Source organism: Hyperolius riggenbachi, chromosome 7, assembly GCF_040937935.1.
Source record: "Hyperolius riggenbachi isolate aHypRig1 chromosome 7, aHypRig1.pri, whole genome shotgun sequence".
NCBI classification, from domain to species: domain Eukaryota; kingdom Metazoa; phylum Chordata; class Amphibia; order Anura; family Hyperoliidae; genus Hyperolius; species Hyperolius riggenbachi.
Window position 1 is genome coordinate 84,923,526 of NC_090652.1, and position 19,216 is coordinate 84,942,741.

At 46.8% G+C, this 19,216-nt stretch overlaps 1 protein-coding gene across 1 annotated transcript in view; it reads left to right on the forward strand.

Annotated features, from left to right (window-relative positions):
• Positions 1-262: 262 nt before the first annotated feature.
• Positions 263-19,216, forward strand: part of TRAP1 (TNF receptor associated protein 1) — a 60,531-nt gene continuing 41,577 nt past the window's right edge. The window contains exons 1-4 of the mRNA XM_068244193.1: positions 263-380; positions 11,317-11,487; positions 14,182-14,264; positions 18,434-18,574. Coding sequence (XP_068100294.1) covers positions 287-380; positions 11,317-11,487; positions 14,182-14,264; positions 18,434-18,574 — 489 coding nt within the window. The 5' untranslated portion in view covers positions 263-286. The remainder of the gene's footprint in view (positions 381-11,316; positions 11,488-14,181; positions 14,265-18,433; positions 18,575-19,216) is intronic.

Here is a 19,216-nt window from a genome sequence, read left to right on the forward strand (position 1 = left end):
GTTGCTGCATTTATTATTTAATGGTCACAGTTGGCTATATATAATGGTTGTCCTTCTTTGGACCATTATTTATTTATTATACTAGAGAATTATACAACCATACATACATAGATCAGCCACAACAGTGTGAACATTATGTGAAAGTACTAATTTTCCACTATCACAGCCGCGCATATCTGGAAGCTGTGTGAATGACATTGCCATCCAGCCGGGTCACAGGGTGACGTCACCGCAGCGCCCGGTCGCACGAGTTAGATGTCAGTCACGTGAACAGCTGAGGGGAAACATGGCGGCTGCAGCTCTGCTGAGAGGACATCTGTGCCGGGTGCTGACAGGCTGGAGCCGTCCCGGGACCCTCGTGCTCGGGCGGAAGCTGAGCGGTGAGTCTGATGTCATCATACCTGTCACTGATATGATGTTATATACGAATTATCTTTGGTGTAAGGCTTGGCAAGTAAACCACGTGGGTCAGTGGGCTGTGAGCTCAGTGTCCTCTGAGCAGTATGACTGGACTTGATTTAATTAGATTAGGCACAGGCTAGATGTGGTAAAGCTTAGGCAGTGGTTAGATGTGGTATAGGTTAGGCACAGGTTAGATGCGGTATAGGTTAGTTAGGCACAGGTTAGATGCGGTATAGGTTAGGCACAGGTTAGATGCGGTATAGGTTAGTTAGGCACAGGTTAGATGCGGTATAGGTTAGGCACAGGTTAGATGCGGTATAGGTTAGGCACAGGTTAGATGCGGTATAGGTTAGGCACAGGTTAGATGCGGTATAGGTTAGGCACAGGCAGGGGTGCAGCTAAGGTTTTTGTGGCCCCAAGCGGACTGTAGCAAGAGGCCCTATCCTGCGGCTATCCCGCATAAGTGGGCGTGGCCATGTCATGTGGGTGGAGCAGGAGGGCGGATTGGGGCGGGGCTGTTTGCGGGGAAAAAAAAAAATGGATGTTGGGGTGATTGAGGCGCGCGTAGCGCGCCGAAAGATTGGCGCGGCCATGACATTGTATGGGCGAAGCTTAACCGTAGCACAGCAAATATAGCCAACTATGACCATTAAATAATAAATGCAGCAACAGTTACCCCAGACACCAGAAAATAAAAACGCAATTTGGGCCACATTTCAGCAGAAATCAAACGCAATTAGGGCACATTTTCAGCAGAAATCAAACGCAATTAGGGCACATTTTCAGCCGAAATCAAACGCAATTAGGGCACATTTTCAGCAGAAATCAAACGCATTTAGGGCACAGTTCAGCAGAAATCAATCGCAATTAGGGCCACATTTTCAGCAGATATCAAACGCATTTAGGGCACAGTTCAGCAGAACTCAATCGCAATTAGGGCCACATTTTCAGCAGATATCAAACGCATTTAGGGCACAGTTCAGCAGAAATCAATCGCAATTAGGGCCACATTTTCAGCAGATATCAAACGCATTTAGGGCACAGTTCAGCAGAAATCAATCGCAATTAGGGCCACATTTTCAGCAGATATCAAACGCATTTAGGGCACAGTTCAGCAGAAATCAATCGCAATTAGGGCCACATTTTCAGCAGATATCAAACGCATTTAGGGCACAGTTCAGCAGAAATCAATCGCAATTAGGGCCACATTTTCAGCAGATATCAAACGCATTTAGGGCACAGTTCAGCAGAAATCAATCGCAATTAGGGCCACATTTTCAGCAGATATCAAACGCAATTAGGGCACAGTTCAGCAGAAATCAATCGCAATTAGGGCCACATTTTCAGCAGATATCAAACGCAATTAGGGCACAGTTCAGCAGAAATCAATCGCAATTAGGGCCACATTTTCAGCAGATATCAAATGCAATTAGGGCACAGTTCAGCAGAAATCAATCGCAAATTCGCAATTAGGGCTGCGGCTGCAAAAAGAAAAGAATTTACTCACCTGGCAGGCTGGCACTGGCAGAAGTCTTCTCTCCCTGGTCTCCTCTCCCGGCCGGCTTCTCAGGCGCGCAGTTCCCACGGAGCTCCCTCCCTGGCTTCCTCCTCCAATCTCCCGCGCTGATTCATGCAGGGCTACGGGTCGGGAAGATGGCCACCCGAAGCCCTGTACTGGAGACATAGTCTCCAGAGCAGGGCTTCGGCGGCGGCCATCTTCCTGTAGCCCTGCTCTGCTCTGCCAGCCCGGCGGGGCTGCGGGGAAAAAGTGACGTCACGCCGACGTCACGGAGCCGCCGAGGCCCCTAAGATTGTGAGGCCCCAAGCGACCGCTTGGTTCGCTTTATGCCTCGCGGCGCCCCTGGGCACAGGTTAGATGCGGTATAGGTTAGGCACAGGTTAGATGCGGTATAGGTTAGGCACAGGTTAGATGCGGTATAGGTTAGGCACAGGTTAGATGCGGTATAGGTTAAGCACAGGTTAGATGCGATATAGGTTAGGCACAGGTTAGATGCGGTATAGGTTAGGCACAGGTTAGATGCGGTATAGGTTAGGCACAGGTTAGATGCGGTATAGGTTAGGCACAGGTTAGATGCGGTATAGGTTAGGCACAGGTTAGATGCGGTATAGGTTAGGCACAGGTTAGATGCGGTATAGGTTAGGCACAGGTTAGATGCGGTATAGGTTAGGCACAGGTTGGATGCGGTATAGGTTAGGCACAGGTTGGATGCGGTATAGGTTAGGCACAGGTTGGATGCGGTATAGGTTAGGCACAGGTCATGCACAGGTTGGATGCGGTATAGGTCATGCACAGGTTGGATGCGGTATAGGTCAGGCACAGGTTGGATGCGGTATAGGTCAGGCACAGGTTGGATGCGGTATAGGTCAGGCACAGGTTGGATGCGGTATAGGTCAGGCACAGGTTGGATGCGGTATCAGTGATGCCAACTCATCCCTTTAATTACTGACACATATAAATTATACAGGTTTCATGGCTAGGTAGATGCAGTTAAGGCACTCATTATGTGTACGTAGCCCCAGAACCTGTATAACTTAAGTGTCAGTAATCAAAGGGATGAGTTGGCAACACTGTGCGGTATAGGTCAGGCACAGGTTGGATGCGGTATAGGTCAGGCACAGGTTGGATGCAGTAACGTCTAATTCCCCTTATCTGTAAGTAATCACAAGTGTAATTTGAGCCAGCTGTGTCAGCACAGAAATTTGTCAGTCTTCGGCAGACATAGCTAATATGTAAACACAGGAGGTTAACCCTTTCTCTGCTTCCATGAAAGCAGGAAATAGATACCCTGCAGATTTATTGCAGGAGAACTGTAAGCTGTGACATGTTTTTCTTTGAGGCTAGGAACACACATAGCAGAAACGCTAGCATTGCGGAAATAATGCAAGTCAATGGGCCGCATTGAAAAAATGCTTTTTTTAATGCGTTTAGAAATGTTTTTAAAAATGCTGGTTTTGTTGCATAATTTTCAAAAACCGCACATAATGAAAGGCGTTTTTCATGTGTTTTTATATGCTTTTTTTTTTGTTTTCTGATGTATTTCCGCTTCCTGTTGTCTTCCTAGTGATTTTTGAAAAACGCATACAAAATACATGAACCGCAAACGCATAAAAATGCCCGCAAAGCTCTAGAAAAAATGCATATGCTGTAAAAAAAAAAAAAAAAACTGCAAACGCACACAATGCACATGGCAGAAAACTCGCCCTTTCACGCACAGCCATGTGTGCAGCCAGCCTGAAGGTTTTTATGCTGTTACTTATTTTTTAGAGCAGAGAGGAAGCTGTGTACACAGCTAAGCTCAGGCAGCCAATAACAACTATCTCTGTCGAATCCATCATGTGTACAGCAGCCCCCTCCCTTCAATGTTTTCCCTGCTCACCTGCTTCCCTGCGACTTCCAACGCACAGCGCTCTATTGACTCTCCACCTCCCCTACCTCACATAACAGCAGAACACGTTGCAAGCCTACAGGCTAGCAATGCGTCTGTACAGCATTGGTCCTGCAATATCACCAGAGGGATCAGGCCCCAATCCCCGCTGGGTGACATGCCTTGTACATGGTACGATTCTTTAGAGTAAGCTGAAGATGGTTTTTGCTAATCAGATTGGAGCAGCTAGTAATTTACTGATTTCAGTAAATTAAATACAATAATTAGTGTTTTTGTTTTATTTCTGATACATTAATAGCTAGGTGTAAGCCAGAAGGAGCCCGAGCTATGCAGATAGTGGCTGCGCTGGCACCGTTAGAAAGATACTTTGTCCATTTGTTTAGGAAAAGTATTTGATTTACACACGTTGCATCACTGTTTCATAGTGACCTCTACAGCCAGGACAAGGTGACAGCATTGCACCAGACTGGCCGTCTGCTTCTAGCGCCTGATCGCCATGGATCTTTGATCTTCTCTGTACATTCACCATAATCGATATAAAAATAAATAAATAAAAGCTTTCATCAAGTGATACAAATAACGATTGATGTTGCGGGGCAATTTATCAAGGTAGGGCCAGGGCTGTGGAGTCGGAGTCGTGGAGTGCCTGGAGTCGGAGTCGGGAAAAAATGCACCGACTCCGACTCCTAATGAATTTGTAACTGTAATTAAAATAGAAAATATGATAAAATGTTCTATTTCTCAGATAATAGTCATTAAAAATAATGTATATATACAGTATATATACAGTAATAGCTGTGCTTAGTCCACAAAAATGAAATAAACCAATCAAAATTAGTTACTTGTGCCGCTTCAATAAAGCAGTCCCCGTATTTTTAAGGTCAGATTGTGACTGTATATATGATGTGTACACAGGAATCTCTTATATATACTAAATAACATCTATGCTGTAAGAATAAAGCCTGATGTGTAGCTATGTCACTAATAGAGATGGTTAACGAGATGGAAATAATTCTGCATTGATGCTGATTTATGCAGATGTATGCACTCCCTTTGCTGATGAAATAAAATAATTTGATATGTTATTAAAATTTGGTTTGGTGATTACAAATTAAAGGGTAACTGAGACGGATGAAAAGTAAAGTTTTATACATACCTGGGGCTTCCTCCAGCCCCCTTCAGGCTAATCAGTCCCTCACTGTCCTCCACCACCCGGATCTTCTGCTATGAGTCCTGGTAATTCAGCCAGTCAGCGCTGTCCGGCCGCATGCCGCTCCCACAGCCAGGAACATTCTGCACCTGCGCAATAGTGCTGCACAGGTGTAGTATGCTCCTGGCGGCGGAGTGTGTGCATGCGCACTACGCTTGACTGGCTCAAGTACCTGGACTCATAGCAGAAGATCCAGGTGGTGGAGGAGGACAACGAGGGACTGATTATCCTGAAGGCGGCTGGAGGAAGCCCCAGGTATGTATAAAACTTTAATTTCATCTGTCTCAGGTTTACTTTGTTACACAGTAGTACTATACTCTACATATGCACTCCCCACAGAGCTGCAGGGAATCCACTGAGAATGCTGTGCACATTGAACACAGGTGTTGTCTGTTTACAATCTGCTCACATTCTTACATGCACCCACACTTGATAGATGTTCTTTGTTTCGGTTGTACCTTTTACAAGTACTCTTACCAAGGACTAGTTTTAGTCTAAAGGGAATAAATATAGTAGTCTACATATCCTTCTCACTTCAGTTGTCTTGTAAAATTCCTAAGCGTTGGCAGTTAAGAGACGAATTTCATGTTACATACTTTTAATCAACAAAATTGTAATATGCAAATTAGAGGAGTCGTGGAGTCGGAGTCGGTGGAATCCTAAACTGAGGAGTCGGAGTCGGTGGATTTTTGGACCGACTCCACAGCCCTGGGTAGGGCAAAACAAAATCAGATGGTAACCTAGTGCAAATGAACCAGCTTATTTAGCAGAGAATTTAGTTCTTCATGTTTTCCCCTGCAGCCGTTTCCTCCATCCTGGGTGGCCATTTGTGAGGGATCGCATCATCTGCAGAGATTTTTGGTACATTGCTGATCTTTACGCTGTACAGGGAATCCCCAGTTAATGAACGGATAGAGACTGTAGGTTTGTCCTTAACCTAAATCTGTTAGTAAAGCAAACCTGAACTAATAATAATAAAAGTCAAAATAACATACTCCCAAACACACTTGCCTCCCACATAGTCTGCTTATCGATCTTTCTCACCTCCCATATGCTGTTTATTCGCTGTGATCAATGGAATTCTCTGTTATCTATTTTAAAAATGGCAATGACCCCATAACAGCTTCCAGCACTCCGTCAATCAGTAATTTCGCCTGAGCCATATGGAGACATGGACATTACCTTGCACATCAATTGTCATTTCAGTTAATACATAGAGAAAAGCGGGTTGGCACTACTTTGATGTAGGCTACGAGCGGTGCTAGGTCCCGTAGCTTGCAATTAGTGTTTACAATTAGCCTGCAAGCCGCGATCGGAGGCTCGCAGGCTGTTCACGGAGACACCCTCAGTGAACTGACATGGAACGGCTGCTCGAACGAGCGGCCGTTTCCATGGCAACACCACTTCGACCTGCTGACGCCTATCGGCGTTAGGCGGTTGTTAAGTGGTTAAACTTTAAAACATGTGTGAACCAGGCAATACATCATCACAAACCATCATGTTTAGTTGTTGAATAAGTGCACATACTGTTGGGGATGAGAGCTGGATGTTCAGTGCGGTGGGTGCTGTAGCCTGACGGCCGTTTCGCATGTGGTCGCGCTTCTACGGAGGCGATTACGAGCAAAACGGCCGTCAGGCTACAGCGCCCAGCACCAGCTGCACCGAACATCCAGCTTTCATACCCAACGGTATGTGCACTTCTGCAACACCTAAACATGATGATTTGTGACAATGTATTGGCTGGTTCACACGTTTTAAAGATTCATTAAAGCAGTTACTGAAGCTGTGCCAGTTCTCCTCCACTCTTCACATGTGTCATTTCAGTTATAACTGAGGGCAAATGATATAGTGGCAAAGGTCTGTAAGGCCTCCAGCTTCCTGAGAGACAAGTTTTACTGTGTCTAGTCAGAACGCGAAGGAATAATTATTAGAACAAAATGATGACCTTCTGAGAGGAAATAATGGTGACGTAAGTATGTAATATTCAATTGCAGGTGGATCATGTGTTTATTGTAAATAATTTTACTCAGTTCAGATTCACTTAACCACTTGAGGACCCACCCTTTACCCCCCCTTAAGGACCAGCGTTATTTTTTGTGATCTGTGCTGGGTGGGCTCTGCAGCCCCCAGCACAGATCAGCTGGCACGCAGAGCGATCAGATCGCCCCCCTTTTTTCCCCCCTATGGGGATGATGTGCAGGGGGGGTCTGATCGCTCCTCCTGGCTGGCATGTTGCGGGGGGGGGGGGGGGGCACCTCAAAGCCCCCCTCCGCGGCGAAATTCCCCCCTCCCTCTCCTACCTCTCCCCCCCCGGTGATCGGGGCTGCACAGGACGCTATCCGTCCTGTGCAGCCAGTGACAGGCTGTCCCCTGCCACATGGCCGATCTGCCTTACGGCGCTGCTGCGCAGCAGCGCCGTACAATGTAAACAAAGCGGATTATTTCCGCTTGTGCTTACATTTAGCCTGCAAGCCGCGATCGGCGGCCTGCAGGCTATTCACGGAGCCCCCCGCCGTGCATTGACAGGAAGCAGCCGCTCGCGCGAGCGGCTGCTTCCTGATTAATTAGCCTGCAGCCGGCGACGCAGTACTGCGTCGCTGGTCCTGCAGCTGCCACTTTGCCAACGCGCGGTATGAGTGCGCGGTCGGCAAGTGGTTAAAAAGGATCCTAAGGTGTGAGACCTACAGAAGCTGCCATATTTATTTCCTTTTAAACAATACCAGTTGCCTGGCAGTTCTGCTGATCTTGTATAGTCTAAATCATACACCTGAAACAAGCATGTAGCTAATTTTTTTTTTTTTTTTTTTTTTAGCAAGGCTTTGTGTACAGAGGAGCCAGAGTAGAATAAAAATGTTCAAAAACCGTGTAAAAGAGGGGGATGTTCAGGTGGACTTACCTCCCTCAAAAATATAGAACTCAATTGAGTCACAATATATCAATACAAAAAACGTTTTATTTAATTCCACTTGTGGAGTTAAATAAAACATTTTTTGGATTGATCTATTGTGACTCAATTGAGTTCTATATTTTGGAGGGAGGTAAGTCCACCTGAACATCCCCCTCTTTTACACGGTTTTTGAACATTTTTATTCTACTCTGGCGCCTCTGTACACCAAGCCTTGCTGAAATCTTGATTCCACCCTCGGTGGAGGGGTGCTACCCCGTTTCCTATCTACAGAGAGCGACATCTTAATAACCTGAGTGGGGTCAGGTTCTAATACTCCCCCACCTGCACTTGACGTGGTTGCCTATGGGTAACCCATGTTTGTGAGTATTTCTAAATATTTTGCTTTAAACCACAACCAACTTAACAATACTACACCATATTGGGCTCTCGATTTCTCTTTGTTCTTCCAAGCACATGTAGCTAATCTTGTGAGATTTGTCATGGACATCTGATCTGCATGCTTGTTCAGGGTCTATGGCTTAACCTCCCTAGCATTCCAGAGACGTCGGAGGTCACCGCTCAGGCCCCGCTGGGCAGATTTGAATATTTTTTTTTTTTAACGCGCAGCAAGCACTTTGCTTGCTGCTTGTCTTACCCGCTCGCCGCTACCCGCCGCGATACAGCCCCCCCCCCCCCGAGACCCCGTGTGCTGTCTGGCCAATCAGTGCCAGGCAGCGCTGAGGGGTGGATCAGGACTCCCTGTGACGTCACGATGTCGATGACGTCACTCCGTTCGTCGATGGCGACGGGGGAAGCCCTGAAGGAAATCCCGTTCGGAACGGGATTTCCGAACGGGTCTTGTGCTGGCGGCGATCGGAGGGGTCGGGGGGATGCCGTAGGGGGGTGAATCATGTAGCTAGCGCAAGGCTAGCTACATGATAAAAAAAAAAAAAATGCACAAAAACAGTTTGCCGCGGGAATCGTAACGCCAGGAAGGTTAAAGTATTAGAGGCAGAGGATCAGCAGGACAGCCAGGCAACTGTTATTACTTAAAAGGAAATAAACATATCACTCTTACCCTGGGGGGGGGGGGGGGGGTACTCGCCTTGGGAGGAGAAGCCTCAGGGTCCCAATGAGGCTTCCCCCACCCCTGTAGCTGCAGGCAGTCCAGCGCTGGCTCCCCCGAAGTGTCCCGGAATCCTTCCTAGACAAGGCTGATGAGCGCTGATTTATTTACCTCTCCTGGCTCCAGCGGGGGCGCTGTTGCGGCTCTCCGCGCGGAGATAGGCGAAAATAGCCGATCTCCGTCGGGTCCGCTCTACTGCTTGAGACTTGCTCCTGCTCAGTAGAGCGGCCCGACAGCGATCAGCTATTTCCGCCTATCTCTGAGGCGGAGAGCCGATACTGCGCCTGCGCTGGAGCCGGGAAGGTAAATATTTACATCCCCGGTGTTGGGGGAGCTTTATCTCCGTTGCTGTGGGACCAAGGAGGACGGGGAAGCCTCAGTAGGATCCGGAGGCTTCCCCCACCCAAGGTGAGTATCCCCCAGGGTGGTTTTTCTCCTTACAGGTTTTTCTTAAGTAATTTTACCACTTTAAAAAACATTTTTAATTTAAATCTATTTTCTCCCAAAACTACACGGTCTTTTTGAAAAAAAAATTTTTTTACTTGTTCCCACAAATCGAATCAAATTTCACAATTTTGGGCTGTTCGTATTGGTGGGTTGTTTGTAAATCCTGTGTTCATAAGTCGGGGACTGCCTGTATGTATATAAAGCATAAGTGCATCAGATGTTTTGTTCCTGAAATGTTCCAGTCATGGTGTAATGATTGTTCACATATGTACGCAGCACGATGTGATTGATTAGATATTTACCTGCACTTCTGATCACTAAACAAACTATCAAACGCTAAGGGCTGTTTCACAACGAAAATCGCAGAAATTTTTTTTTGTCTATTTTGCCACGATTTTTTTGGGATCTCTCTCAAATTGTGACATGTGGCACTTCTGCAATCGCAAAGCCTGCAGTGTGAATGCTTTCATAGGGAGACCCTGCACTAACGATTTGCCGATTGGCAAACGCCGCTGTGCGAAATAACCCTAAGGACAGAATATACAGCCTACTGACTGCCAGCGACCGATCCCAAGCTCAAAATCTATCTTTCTCAATCGGAAGCAGATCGGACAGGCTGAAAAATATCAATCAAAATACTGGCTATTCCGTGTGTATGCCATTTTAATTCATTTTCAATCAAAATCCATTCGGAAGTCTGATCTAAAATCTGATCCGAATATTTAAAAAATCGTTTCTGCGTGTATACTAGCCTTTTTCCATATCAGATGTGAGATCTGATTCTCGATTTGATCACTTGCTCGAATTCGGATCTGAAGTGAAAACTGCATGCAGTGTACTTGCCATTATTTGTTAAAGTTTCTCTGCAGCAGGTGAACTATATCGTCCTCCAGCTGTCTGATTGTAAAGTGTGTCGCCAGCCCAAAGCCTTCTCACAGTCTGTAACTTCTGCCAGTTATTATTGTTGATCTGTAACCACAAACATGGGGTACAGAATACACACAATGGTATATACCAATATACGGAACACAGTGACAAAATTGATATGAATAAAATGTGTATCAAATTCCAAGACACAAAAGCAAGGCTCCCCAAACGGTTTGGGTCAATGGCCGGGTGAACATACTTCAGACTGCTGGGGGCCGGAGTATACATAGAGGTCTTTGCGGGCCAGACAGTGATGCATACTAAAGTGATAACCTTCAGTCCAATTGGACAACCGTGTCACCTGATGTGGAATTTTATTGGAAACCAGTGAATTGCTGCTTTCTGGCTTCATTCTATATGCGGACCACCAATATTTAAAAATGTAGCTGACTGCATCTATAATACATTTTGTGTGTGTGTGTGTGGGGGGGGGGGGTCGGTAAAAAAAAGCCTCAGGGCCACATTTGGCCCACAGGCCTTAGTTTGAGGACCACTGCACAAAAGGGTCAGAAAGCCCTGCCCTTGTGTTTACAATCTAAAGGTATGGGGGTGGGAAACAAGGTGGGGTAGTATACAATATTCATACCTAGAGGCAGTGTGTTTTAGGTTATCTATTAGGAGTACTTGGCCAGAGGTCAAAGAGGAAACTGGCCTGAGGTAGAGCGTATGCTCGACAGAAAAAGTGAGTTTTGAGGGCACGATTAAAGATATCAAAGGTTGGAGAGTGACGGATGTGTTGTGGCAGGGGATTCCAGAGGAGGGGTGAAGCACGTGAGAAATCTTGTATATGTGAATGTGAGGAGGTGATTCTAGAGGAAGACAAAAGAAGATGCTGCTGCATCAATACATCTCCTGTGATTGTTGCATTATGCTTGTTAATAGGCTGTGATCTCTGCTTGTTTTCCCCTAGGGCACATACCCAGATGCCATCCACCTACCTGGCACTCACTGTCCAGCTCCAGAAACAGTCTGCGATCACTCGGTGCCACAGCTTGCCGGAGCTACACGACACAGACTGCAGAGAGCAATGAGGAGGAGCCTGTCCTGCATAATATAATCTCCGATACTGAGAATGTGGAAGGTCTGACTCTTTCTAATGCTTGCTACAGAAACACAATTTTGATGATGCCCCCTGCTCATGAATAAAGCTTACAAACAAGCTGCATGTTTCCTATTCCTGTTGTGAAGGAAGTGAAGTCACTGGTCACATGACTACTCAGTGTCCTTATAACACAATGCTGTGCTGCCCTGCTTTGCCGATGCCCAATTTTCCACTATGCTATCAGCTGGTTGGTTGGGGAGGTTTCTTCCTGTGGATACCTCCTACTGGGCAACTGCTCTGGCTTCTATAGCTATAGCTGTGCTCTTACATGAGACCAATACTTGGGTAGTGGTAAAGTCAGGAGGATGCTCAGAAATACCATTTTTTTCATTAAAAAGTAGTTATTTATTTTGTATTTTTTTTGGACAGCACTGTAGATAGAGTGCTATAGTGTTACTGATGTTTCCCTCTCTATATGCAAGGCATATACTATTATATTAGTGGTAGATCAAGTATATGATCAATAGCTTGCCTTGCACCAATAGATGTTAATAATCCACACATGAATACTGTATTAGAGTAAGATAAGTTATAACCACAACCCTAGAGACATAGGGATTAAAGTGCTCTATCTGCTGAGAGAGCTGCAGTATTCTATCATCTTATTCTTACATCATGCACAATGACAAAAACATAGATATAACACATTCCATCTTCACATTCTAATATTATCTTTAAAGCAGCAGGGATAGCCATACTATCCCAGGAAAAAGAAACACAAGCAGATGATGTTCTACTTCCATAACATATTCATTGTACAGTCCATGCTTTGAGTTCAGTGATTTTTATATAGTAAATAAAAAGAGAACACTGTTTCAGGCATCTTCGGTCTTTACTGCCTCTTACCGAAGCAAATCCTGATATAATTTCCTCCCTTATTTTTTTTTTCTAGAAACTGCACTGTCATATCTAGCTTGGGTAAATGGAAATTGATTTTATGGCTGCCAATCCTGCTTTAAAATTGTTGAATCCACCTAACAAGAATTCCTGTTGACTTACACAATCGACAGTGTTTTCCTTGCAATGACAGTTTGCATTTAGTTGTTTCACTGTCCATATTGTATCGAATTATCAGACACAAGGCTCACAAGCACAATGTTGCCATCTCATAGGCTTATCATACAATGCATACGGTCCTGTTGTTATGTTCAGTGCAGGTCTAATAGCCTGTTCAGTAGTAAGTCGTCCATAATTGTAATCTGTCCCTTTGTAACAACCATGTAAATATTTCTTTTATGCCTAACCATGTTATTTCCCACCATCACATGTCTGCTACTGCATCTCATACTCCCTTTTAAACAATGCCAGTTGCCTGGCTGTCTTGCAGATTAGGGATGGCAAATGAGATCCCAATAATTTCAGCTTGCATGCAGATTTAGTGCAAATTGTATTAAACCCAGAAAAAAATAGCATCTCATCATTCATCTCAACTGCTGGTGTTTAGACTTAGTGTACCTGAAGCGAATAAAAACAGACATTTACCTAAGGAGAGGGACGTTTCTGGCTCCTCCAGAGGCTTCCCACCTCCTCCTGGCCCCCACCATTGCTGATCCCCAGAGCATATCTGACGAGCTTGTTTGATATGTGATTGTGACTACACGAGCGCAGAGGTACTTTGCCCGAGCGAGTGCATGTGCGCTGCACCTGAGTGAGTACTGCCTGCTTGTGCAGCAGGCCAAAGGCATATGTGGCTCCCTGCTACTGTGTAAACTTGACCGACGTTGCACAGGCGCAGCACACGTACTTATGCCAGCGCAGTATGGCTGCGCTCATGCATGTAGAGGAGCACGGTCCTGAGCATAAATGGGGTCCGGGGCAGCAATGGTGGTCTCCAGGAGGATGTGGGATGCCTCTAGAGGATCCAAAGTCTCCTCTTCTTAGCGAAGTATCTTTATTTTCCGGTTGCCATGAGTTTACTTTTAGCAGAGCCTTAATTACACACCTGAAACAAGCATGAGGGTAATATGGCCAGACTAAACACAGCAACTGATCTGCATGCTGTATTGGGTCAGTGGCTTAACCAGTTCAGGATCATAGGCTTACACCCCCCCCCCCCCCCCCCCTAGTGACCAGGCTATTTTTTACAATTTAGTGCTTTGCAGCTTTAACATCCTTAGCGATGGAAACCTGCAGCTTTAGAGTGGTAATCCTGTGCCTGAGTGCGTTATCTGCAGGAGCTGCTGCAGATCTCTCTATGGTATGTTTTTATCCTTTGGTTTAGGGTCTAACAGTCTCCAAGCAGCGATTCGGCGCTGGTAGACTGATGACGGAGCGGATCCCCTGTGAAGCCCCGCCCCAGGACTTGATGCCTTTCGGCGTTGGGCAGTCCTGGGTCTGCCACCTTCCCGCCGCCTATCGGCATTAGGCAGTCGGGAAGGGGTTAAAGGACAACTGACAGAAGAAGAATATAGCCGTATTGATTTCCTTTTAAACAATACCAGTTGCCTGGCAGTCCTGCTGGTCTGTTTGGCTGCAGTAGTGTCTGAATCACACCAGAAACAAGCATGCAAGTTCAATATCTAACCTGAACTGGTTCCTGCAATCATGCTGCAGCTCCATCCTCCATTCACCACTCTTCACTCAGCCCTGATGCAGCTCTACAACAGTCAGTCTCTAATAGGTTCTGTAAAGTATCTTAAGCAGCAAATCTTTCTCTTTGCTTCTCCATTATAGGATCTGCCTCTAAACATGAATTTCAGGCTGAGACTAAGAAGCTCCTGGACATTGTTGCCCGTTCTCTATACTCTGAAAAAGAGGTACAAACCATCAAAACTAGTAAATAATGCACCTCAGAGACTAGTTGTGGCCAAAACATTTGTTTTTACTTTGGGTGGAGAGGGGCAGGGACTGTTGTGCCAGGCACCAATCCCTGCCCCTACTCCACCTAAAACAGAAATCCATTTAGGTTTAATAAATGTACGTAATATGGGCCGTATCACATGAAAAACTTGTTTCAATAAACTACAGAGAATTTACCTCAGGTGACTTGGACTGGAGGTCCTAAATTTATTTATTATTATTATTTTAAAGCACTTGTGTCCTTGAGTGCTTCCGATGAATGGGTGGCTCCATACACACATTCAATTCAATTTAATTTAATTTTGCATACACACAATTTTTATGAAAAATCAAATTACATTCACACACCTACTAACTAATACTACCTTCTCCATGCAGTATGAGGGCCAGCAGATGTTGAATACTGTGAGCGGATTGTGTGGGTAAGCTCTTATACTACATGGGAGAGGTAAAGTAGGCCAATCAGAATTGGATGTGTGTACCAGGCTTAAAGAGGATCTGTAACCTCAAAAAATCCCCTGGGGGGTACTCACCTCGGGTGGGTAAAGCCTCGGGATCCTAATGAGGCTTCCCACGCCGTCCTCTGTCCCACGGGGGTCTCTCTGCAGCCCTCCGTGCAGCCGTGACGTAATATTTACCTTCCTGGCTCCTGCGCAGGCGCTCTGACGGCTGTCGGCTCCGAACTACACGGAAATGCCCGATCGCCGTCGGGTCTGATCTACTGCGCAGGCGCAAGTTTCCGGCGCCTGCGCAGTAGAGCGCACCCGACTGAGATCGGGTATTTCCGTGTAGTTCGGAGAGGAAAGCAGCCACAGCGCCCCCGCTGGAGCCAGCAAAGGTAAATATTGAAATTACAGTCGGGCCTGTCGCCGGCTGTTCAGAGGGCTGCAGCGAGACCCCCGTGGGACAGAGGACGGCGTGGGAAGCCTCATTAGGATCCGGAGGCTTCCCCCACCCGAGGTGAATACCCCCCCAGGGGATCTTTTTCATGTTACAGAGTCTCTTTAAGGGGCCAAATTCTAAAACACAGTCTAAGCCACAGGCCAAATTGTGTAGGTGTCTGTGTGTGTATTTTACCAGCCAAATGGGGGGAAGGGAGATTTGGATCATGCTATTTTCACGGAGGGGGTCCTTTTGGGTTGTTGCTGCCTAGTGGCAGCCATTTTTCCTATGTCGGACTATGTCCAACATTGAGCCTACACTGTAAAACTTTGTTCTACATGGGAGTGGAAATGGATAAAAACATAATTTGTGCACTACACTACTGCATAGACACTCAAGTAAAGGAACACATGCATTAACCTCCTGGGCGTTACAGACGAGCTCAGCTCGTCCAGTAACGCCGCAGTGCGCCACTCAGGCCCTAGTGGGCCGATTTGCACATTTTTTTTTCAAACACGCAGCTAGCACTTTGCTAGCTGCGTGTTTGCGATCGCCGCTACCCGCCGCGAAAGAGGGCCCCTCCCCGCAGACCCCTCGCGCAGCCTGGTCAATCACCACAGGGCGGCGCTATGGGGTGGATCAGGACTCCCCCTGACGTCATCGTGATCGTTGCCATGGCGACGGGGGAAGCCCATACAGGAAATTCCGTTCAGAACGGGATTTACTGTTGGGTATTTGCGCTGGCGGCAATCGGAGGGGTGGGTGGTAAAGCGAAGGGAGGGAGCGCTAGGCTAGGTACATGTTAAAAAAAAAAAAATAGCTTCAAAAAACCCTCCTGCGGCCGTGCGCCGAAATAAATCAGAACGCCAGGGAGGTTAAAGGGAAACTTAACTGATGATGGAAAAAAAAAGTTTATCTTAACTGGGGCTTCTACTGGCCCACAGCAGATGTCCCGTGCCTGCGCCGTTACAAACCGAACCTCCGCCCCCCCCCCCGCAGCGAGCCAGTTTAGTTTTTGGCGACTGGCCAGTCGGTAGCCACTGCGCCTGCGTTGCCCTGACCGCGTGCGTCCTCGATCACGCTCCCGCCGCCGGGAGTGTCCTGACATGTGCAGTACGAGAAAGTCTTGCATGCACCGGACGCTCCCATCAACGGGAGCATGATCAAGGACTCGCACGGCCAGCGCCATGCAGGCGCAGTGTCCACCGACTGGCCAGTCACCAGAAATGAAACTGGCTCGCTGTAGGGGACCGGAGGATCGGATTGTCCTGACGCGGGCACAGGGTGGCTGCAGGGGTCCTCCAGGTAAGTTACATTTTTTTTCCCCTTCCACCAGTTGAAGTGGACCTGAACTCTGGACTTCCTCTCTGCTCTAAAAGATAAGCAACAGCATAACGCCCTTTAAAGAAAAACATTTCTTTGTAGCAGCTAATACAAATCATGCAATAAATCTGCACAGATTCTACTTCCTGATTGATGGAAGCAGACGTATTGTTAACATCCTGTTCTTTCAAATGAGCATATCTGCCTCATCTACCGTGACAGTCAGCTGACACAGGGAGAGATCAAATTACAATTTGTGATTAGGCACAGATGAGGGGGAATTAGACAGGTTATGCTCTCTAAATACATACAGGGTGCATTTCTCTGTTTTCCTTCTGTTCTTTGCAAGAGTTCAGGTTCACTTTAAAGAGACTCCGTAACAAAAATTGCATCCTGTTTTTTATCATCCTACAAGTTCCAAAAGCTATTATAATGTGTTCTGGCTTACTGCAGCACTTTGTACTATCACAGCCTCTGTAATAAATCAATGTATCTTTCCCTTGTCAGACTTGTCAGCCTGTGTCTGGAAGGCTGCCAAGTTCTTCAGTGTTGTGGTTCTGCTATGCACTCCCCCCTCAGGGGGGGAAAGAAACACACAAATGATCTCTTGAGATTCAAAAGGAAGTCTGTATACAGCCTGCTTGTGTATGGATGTATTTTCTATGTGTGGACATACTGTACATCAACCTACTTCCTGTTTGGTGGCCATTTTGTTTGTTTATAAACAAACTTTTTAAAACTGTTTTTAACCACTTTTAATGCGGCGGGGAGCGGCGAAATTGTGACAGAGGGTAATAGGAGATGTCCCCTAACGCACTGGTATGTTTACTTTTGTGCGATTTTAACAATACAGATTCTCTTTAAGGTTCCCTTTAAGCCGTACCTGTTGCTCCATGATATGAATATGCCCTTTAACCACTTGCCGACCGCGCACTCATACCGCGCGTCGGCAAAGTGGCAGCTGCAGGACCAGCGACGCAGTATTGCGTCGCCAGCTGCAGGCTGATTAATCAGGAAGCAGCCGCTCGGGCGAGCGGCTGCTTCCTGTCAATTCACGGCGGGGGGCTCCGTGAATAGCCTGCGGGCCGCCGATGGCGGCTCGCAGGCTAAATGTAAACACAAGCGGAAATAATCCGCTTTGTTTACATTTGTACGGCGCTGCTGCGCAGCAGCGCCGTAAGGCAGATCGGCGATCCCCGGCCAATTAGCGGCCGGGGATCGCCGCCATGTGACAGGGGACGTCCTGTCACTGGCTGCACAGGACGGATAGCGTCCTGTGCAGCCCTGATCTCCGGGGGGGGGGGGGGGGGGGGAGCAGGTAGGAGAGGGAGGGGGGAATTTCGCCGCGGAGGGGGGCTTTGAGCTGCCCCCCCCCGCCAGCCACATGCAGGCATGAGAGATCAGACCCCCCCAGCAGGACATCCCCCTAGTGGGGGAAAAAAGGGGGGTGATCTGATCTCTCTGCCTGCTACATGATCTGTGTTGGGGGCTGCAGAGCCCACCCAGCACAGATCACTCAGCACAGTGCTGGTCCTTAATGGGGGGTAAAGGGTGGGTCCTCAAGTGGTTAACGTTTAAAGGCAACCTAAACTGAGAGGGATATGGACTTTTCCTTTTAAACAATACCAGTCGCCTGGTAGCTCTTTAGTTGCAGTAGTGGCTGGATCACACACCTGAAACAAGCATGCAGCTAATCCAGTCTGACTTCAGTCAGAGCACCTGATCTGCATGCTTGAGTGGCTGTGGCTAAAAGTAGTAGACACACAGGATCAGCAGGAGAGTCAGGCAAGTGGTATTATTTTAAAAGGAAAAATCCAGATCCTTCTCAGTTTAGGTTCCCTTTAAGGTGAGGGGTCAGAATCTGCAGCTTGAAGATGATGTATTGTCTCTCATGTGTGATGTGGCATTTTACCCATTACAGGTTTTCATTCGGGAACTGATCTCTAACGCCAGCGATGCCCTGGAGAAGCTGCGCCACAAGCTGCTGTCACAGGGGAGTGTCCTTCCAGAGATGGAGATCCACCTGCGGACAGACAGCGAGAAGGGAACCATCACTATCCAGGTACGAGGGCTGAGGAGACACAACTCTGAGCAGTCTTGGCTCTCATCTATTATACATTTGTGTATGTTCTATCCAGGACCTCTTCATGAGGTGTCATTTCACAAGCCTTTCACATAGGGCCTGATCCATCCCCTACCTTACATATGAATTGCAAGCATTTATCTGAAGCTTCAGGCCACACCTTTTTTTAAACCACTCTGTGGCCTTTCCCTGGGGACTTTACAACAGTAAAATGATGAAGGGCCTGTCTGTAGCAGTCTAACTCACGGAGCTTGCTGTTATCTCCTTCAGCAAGCTGCAAAGAACAAGTGACACCCATGCTAACCTAGAAATAAAATAACACAAATGTAGGTAGATACATACTAGTTATTCTTGCATCACAAATGTATTGCACTGTCCATGTTATAATTCCTGTGAATTGTATAAAGGAAAAGCAGAGAATCCTATTCTAGACTATTTCCATCTTGGTCACCTTTGAATGAAGCTAATCCTGACATAATTTCCTCCCTCACTCTTTTTTCTCTTGCTAATTGTGTATTCCTTACCCGCCCTCCTCCCAGAGTCTTCAGACACTCCCACTGTGGTCTGTACTAGGAAGTGCACTTTTATGTAATTAGGAGGGGAAAATAAAGGTAAGAGGAG